At 37.0% G+C, this 7,153-nt stretch overlaps 1 protein-coding gene across 1 annotated transcript; it reads left to right on the top strand.

Annotated features, from left to right (window-relative positions):
- Positions 1 to 5,753: 5,753 nt before the first annotated feature.
- Positions 5,754 to 6,445, top strand: LOC109205410. The gene has a single exon (XM_019368116.1). It carries the CDS (start codon positions 5,947 to 5,949, stop codon positions 6,253 to 6,255), a length of 309 nt encoding a protein of 102 aa, XP_019223661.1. The 5' UTR covers positions 5,754 to 5,946; the 3' UTR covers positions 6,256 to 6,445.
- Positions 6,446 to 7,153: the final 708 nt, after the last annotated feature.

Here is a 7,153-nt window from a genome sequence, read left to right as displayed (position 1 = left end):
TTTCAGAAGACGGAAACAATAATATTTAATTTATTTAGAAATGAATTTGATGGAAGAATATGATTTTCCTAAATGGTGTTCATTTTTATAGAGAGATATTTTATTCTGAAGATAAAATAGGATAAGGATAAAATTCATCGGACGGTTGAGACTAGAACGAATTCCACTCGACGGCTGAGATCAAAATAAAATCTATCATCTTGAATAATGTGTAGAGATATTTTATTCTAAAGATAAAATAGGATAAGGATAAAATTCATCGGACGGTTGAGATTAGAACGAAATCCACTCGACGGCTGAGATCAAAATAAAATCTATCATCTTGAATAATGTGTAGAGATATTTTATTCTGAAGATAAAATAGGATAAGGATAAAATCCATCGGACGGTTGAGATTAGAATAAAATTCACTTGACGACTGAGATCAAAATAAAATCTATCATCTTGAATAATGTGTATAGATATTTTATTCTGAAGATAAAACAGGATAAGGATAAAATCCATCGGACGATCGAGATTAGAACGAAATCCACTCGTCGGCTGAGATCAAAATAAAATCTATCCTCTTCTCATCTACTAAATTATCGTGTCTACTGAAATCTCTATATATTGAGGTGCCAACATAACCTTCTATAATCACAATTGGCTTTTATTTTTCTTCCGATAATTCACTTTTCCTCTAATCAGCTGAAAATATGTCTATTCGATCTGCAGTATACTTCGTAAACGAAGATATTCTATTATGTAGAATGCTTTTAGATGTTTCTCAAGATCCAATAACGGGCGTCTATCAATCCAAAGATCAATTTTGATCATGTGTGGGCTATAATGAAGGATTTTGAGAAGTTTAACGATGGCGATTTGTCACGACCCGGAATTCCCACCCTCGGGAGTCGTGATGGCGCCTACTAGTGAGAGCTAGGCAAGCCAAACCTTAATTACCTCTTTTAGCAAATATCAGCAATCGCATGCAACATTGGAATTTAATAATAAAGCGGAAGTCTTAAATTAAAGAAACTGAATAGAAAATGCGGAAATCCAACATAAGCCTCTACCCAAGATCTGGTGTCACAGTGTCACAGACTGTCTAAGAGTCACTACAAACAAAGTCCGAAGCAAAATACAATAAGCTGTTTCTGAAACAAAGAAAATGAACAGGGAATAAAGATAGAGGGAGACGCCAGGGCCCGCGAACGCCTGCAGGTCTACCTTGGGTCTCCGGGTGGACCGAAGGAAGCCCTCCAACTACTGATGCTATCCAATACCTGGATCTGTGCAAAAGAGCACAGAGTGTAGTATTAGCACAACCGACCCCATGTGCTGGTAAGTACCTAGCCTAACCTCGGCGAAGTAGTGACGAGGCTAGGACCAGACTATCAAATAAACCTGTGCAGTTATATAAAATACAACGGAAAGTAAAGCAGGTATAGGCAAGTAAGGATGGGAGGGGAAAACATGCTTCGGGGGATAACAGGTAAAAACAGAATATCAAGAGAATAATAAAGAACATCAATAATTTAACTTTAACACGGATAAGGGAAATAAAAGCAGGTTTCACTGTCAGTACATATCTCGTTGCAGGCGTGCAACCCGATCCCATTTCATGTATCTCGTGGTAGGCGTACCACCCGCTCCCATTTCATTATATCTCGTGGTAGGCGTACCACCCGCTCCCATTTCATTATATCTCGTGGTAGGCGTACCACCAGCTCCCATTTCATTATATCTCTGTTGCGGCGTGCAACCCGATCCGTATATAATATTGTTGCAGCGTGCAACCCGATCCATTTTTAATATTGTTGCGGCGTGCAAACCGATCCATATACAATATTGTTGCGGCGTGCAACCCGATCCATATTTAATATTGTTGCGGCGTGCAACCCGATCCATATACAATATTGTTGCGGCGTGCAACCCGATCTATATTTAATATTGTTGCGGCGTGCAACCCGATCCATATACAATATTGTTGCGGCGTGCAACCCAATCCATATTTAATATTATATTTACAATTATAATGAGAGTCCCGACAAGAGATCGATAAGGTCCACACTATTCCCAAGGGATTCGATAGCATGAGTAATTACGTCCCGGCAAGGGAGAAACATCTATAACCACACTTGTCCCAACATCTAACTACCGTAGCTATAACCGATCCTGTTGCAACATCTAACTGCCACAACCATAATCAATCCTGTTACAACATCTAACTACCACAACTATGATCAATCCTGTTACAACATCTAACTACCACAACAATAATCAATCCTGTTACAACATCTAACTACCACAACTATAATAATTCCTGTTACAACATCTAACTACCACAACAATTATCAAACCTGTTACAACATCTAACTACCACAACTATTATCAAACTTGTTACTACACCTAAACATCTCAGCTATAACCAAACCTATTACAACACCTAACTACCGCAGCTGTAACTTTAGTCCTTACTCAACACAAGGAATCATTAAACTAAGCATCAGTAATATCAATTAAGAACACAATACAAGGGAATTCGACAATAGCCCGCCAAGGGGCAGCATAATGATCTTTTCTCTCCTCACTTTTACTTCACAATTCACTTCACAACTCGAGCCAATGCTCTAGAGGTTTAATTATCACTTATTCTTTCGCAATTCGCTATACAACTGGAGCCAACGCTCCTCAATATCCATAAGTCACGATTTTTTCCACATCTTTGCACAACAAATAGAAATAATCACCGAGACATGAATAATACAACGAAGTCATGAAAATTACAATATAGGACTCACGGTCATGCTAGACACCAATGTATAGATACTCGTCACTATGCCTATACATCGTACTCGACAATTAGCAAGTAGCAAATAAGACTCAACTCCTATTCCCTCAAGCTAAGGTTAGACCAAACACTTACCTCGATGCCTTGAACACAACTCAAGTCTCAATTATAGCTTTACCCCTTGATTTCTCCACCAATCCGCTCGAATCTAGTCACAATTTACTTAATTACATTAATAAGTGCTAAATGAATCATCCCCAATGCATGAAAATAAGTTTTTCCAAGTTTTACCCAAAAAGGTCAAAAATGCCCCCGGGCCCACATGGTCAAAATCCGAGGTTCGAACCAAAACCGGTTACCCATTCCCCCACAAACCCAAATATGTAATTTATTTTGAAATCGGACCTCAAATTGAGATCCAAATCCCCAATTTTTGAAAAACCAAGGTTCTACCCAACATACCCAAATTTTCCCATTAAAATCATTGATTCTAAGTGGAAAACATGTTAAATGATGTTAATGATTGAAAGAGTTAAGTAAAAATCGACTTACAAGTGATTTGGGAGAAGTTTTGTTCTTGAAAAATCGCCTATGGAGTTTGGGTTTTGAATGAATGGTGAAAAATGATGAAAATTCGACTAAGTATAAAATTTGATGGGCCTCAGATGTGGGAAATACGAACATGGGTTCGCATTTGCGAACCCTGCAAGTATGGGAATTGCGAAGGTACTGTTCGCATTTGCGAACTCTGCCAAGGATTAAGCACCTCGCAATTGCGAGCCCAAAGTCGCATTTGCGACCGGCTCAATTCCGCAATTGCGAACCCAATGGTCGCATTTGCGACCCCAGTGCACTATACCCTTTCCTCGCATTTGCGATGCCAGGCTCACATTTGCGAGCTCGCATTTGGGAGGCCTGCTTCGCAAATGCGAAAATTGCAGGACTGAGTGTACCAGCTTTTCTCTAAGTTCAAAATGCACTCCGACACCTATCCAAAACTCACCCGAGCCCTCGGAGCTCCAAACCAAACATGCACACAACCTCAAAAACATCCTACGGACTTATCCGTGCGATCAAATCGCAAAAATAACATCATAAACATCGAATCAAGCCTCAAAACTCATGATTTCTTTCAAATTTTCATAAAACATCAATTTTCCATTTTAAGTCCGAAACACGTCAAACGACGTCCGTTTTCAACCAAACTTAAAAGAAAGCGCTTAAACCATATATAAGACTTGTACCGGGCGCCGGAACCAAAATACGAGCCCGATACCATAGTCTTTTAATCAAATTTCATTTCCATTTTCCTTAGTTATTTCCAGAAAACAGTTTCACACAAAAATTCATTTCTCGGGCTTGGGACCTCGGAATTTGATTCCGGGTATACGCCCGGGTCCCATATTTTCCTACGGACTCTCCGGGACCATCAAATCGCGGGTCCGGGTCCGTTTACCTAAAATATTGACCGAAGTCAAATTTATTCAATTTAATATCAAAATTTAGCATTTTCTCACAGAATTCATATTTAAGCTTTCCGGCTACGCGCCTGGACTGCGCACGCAAATCGAGGCAACCCCAAATGAGGTTTTCAAGACCTCGGAAGCACAGAATGAGTAAGGAAACAAGTGATGACCCTTTGGGTCGTCACACGATTTTGGAAGGAAAAAAACCAAGAAAGCAAGGCAATACTAATATATCATCGGAGCTTGAGAATCCTACCCCTGATTCACCCTATCTTTCCTCTCCTAACTTATCATCATTTTCACTAAATTTAAATAAGGATGTTGCAGGTGATTCCACAGCATCATAACGGCCTAGTGGGGTGAAGAAATCCAAAAAGAAGAGAAAAATTGACGAAGATTATATGAAGACAATCCAATCAGAAAATAATCGAATGGTTGAGGCGATGAATAATGCAACCGAGGCAAAAAAGAAGAAGTTTTGACTGTTCAAAAAGAAAAACTAAGAGTAAAAGAAATGAAATAAGAAAATAAAGTTTTAATGATGGATGTGGATTCTATTATCGATCCGACTCGTCGTGAATTTATGCGACAAGAACAACAATGAATAATGTATAAAAGAAGTCAACGATATCCACAGTCACAACCACAACAATCCTCAGCCCCATTCACTCAATACTATAATGATTTTGGTGTATCTGGGAACGACATACCTCCCTACTATGTTATTATGCTATTTACCGTAGTTTCAATTTTTATGTATTTTAATTTAATGTATTTTCAATTGTTATTATTTCGAATTTTAATGTATTTTCAATTTTCACTTTTCACTTTTCAATTTTAGCAACATCTAATATTTATATTTGCACCATTCATTTTTTGAGATGATTATATATTTTTTGTACAATTATAACTTATAATAAAATTAACTTACAATTTTATATAGAAATAATAAATGCACGAAAATTAATTTATCAAAATTATACGCCAAAGTTAAGATGTAAAATTAATATTATAAAGATATTACATAAACATAATTAGGTATATATAAAGAAATAAATTAAAAGATTAAATAATAAAATATATATAAATAATAATGGGGGAGATGAATAGTGTACCCCTATATTTGAGGGAACGCTATTTATCCCCCATTTTGAGGGCAAAAATGGGGGAAGGTTGGAGCTTCATTACCCCAAAAGTTGCCCTCATTATGGGGAAATTGAGTGAGGTTGAAGATGGCCTTAGGGAGTTGTTATGTCACACATGTGATTTGAACTTAAAATTTAAGGGAACGTTTTTTTTCCAAGTTTACTGCTACATTATAAACTTTCCACATATATTACGTGGACTCAACGATTTTTATATATAAAGATTTATTTTAAATTTTTTAATATTTGCACAATATAAATTTTCGAAGAGCGAATTCGATTGAATCCCCTTCAAACCATGTAGCTTCGTCACTGATGTCCTACTTCTTACCTAAAAATATTTTTTAAAAAGAAGAAAAAATAAAATTAAAGAAAGTAAAGACAAGGGAATGGATAAGCCACTTGTGGAGAACTCGTGCCACAAAACACATTCTTCACAATCTTCACTCACATACCAAAATTTCAATCCAAACAAGATATATTATACTAACATTGTTTCTCTTCTTGCCTCTTTATTCATTCCAAGAGTTACTATACTACTTGAAAATAAGAAATAATTCCAATGGCTTCTTTGAACTTGTTTTCCCCTCCAATTCCAATTACCCAAAGAAGAGTGGTAGTATATACTAAAGCTACATCAGCAAAGAGCTCTGGTGGAAGCAGTGAGGAGAAGTCAATTCTAGACTTTGTACTTGGAGCAATAACAAAAGAAGACCAATTATTGGAAACTGATCCAATCTTGAAAAAAGTTGAAGGTAAGAGTACTGGCACCACTACTATCAGCAGCAAGAAATCAGTTTCTGCGTCTCCTAAGAAGAATTCCGATGGCGGTTTCGGAGGGTTTGGTGGCCTCTTCGCGAAGAAAGAATAATCATTGACGGATTTAGAATTTTAAGTCAGTCAAACGGTGTAAAGTGTTATAGAGCACTCGTTGATATTATGTTATTTAATCTTATTTGTGATCTCTCTATATATATATATGTATCTAATGTCTTTTCCCTTGTAATTTGATCTTCGATTTTATACGAGCTGATTTCATGTGTTGTACAAACATTTGATGATATTGGTTGAAGGATTTTTGCCTTTCGCAAAGAAAGAATAATCAGAGACGGATTTTAAGTTAGTTGGTTTAAAACCTTTTTCAGTCAGATAGTGTAACACTTAAATTTAAGTCAGTCAGTATAAACTATAGTGTTATAAAACATGCACTCGTGTGATGGCCCGATAGGTCATCTTATGTTTTAAAACCTAATTCTGTGTTTCGAAGCCTCAAATACCTCATTTTAGATATTCTCGATTTGCGTGCGCAGTCTGGATGTTTTTCTGGAAAGCTTTTATGTTAAAGACCGATATGAAATTTTTGCCTAAAAATCCATTTGAGTTGGCTCCGGTCAATGTTTTGAGCTGCAGAGGCAGACCTATGCTCTGAGAAGCGCGGTCGCCGGACCCTGTTAACTTCAGCAAAATATCTAAATATATAAGTGTATATTGTTAAAAAGACGGTCATATATTTTGCTTAGAACCCTTAACATCAAAAGTCCGATGGAGATACTCATTGAGCAGTTTGCTCATGTACCCGGCCACCTTCAAACTTTTAGTCCGCCTGATTGATTCATAACTTGGATCAAAGCTACTGGTCTAAGGATGAAACCAAACTATCACACTATTTAGCCATGCCTAATTAATAGTATACTCGATCATCAAATATTGTCGTATGAAATAAAACAGAGGGAAGAACTATTCTTGAACAACAAAAAGCTTTCTTTTTA

Source organism: Nicotiana attenuata, unplaced genomic scaffold, assembly GCF_001879085.1.
Source record: "Nicotiana attenuata strain UT unplaced genomic scaffold, NIATTr2, whole genome shotgun sequence".
NCBI lineage: Eukaryota > Viridiplantae > Streptophyta > Magnoliopsida > Solanales > Solanaceae > Nicotiana > Nicotiana attenuata.
This window is presented reverse-complemented; position numbering and strand designations above follow the sequence as displayed.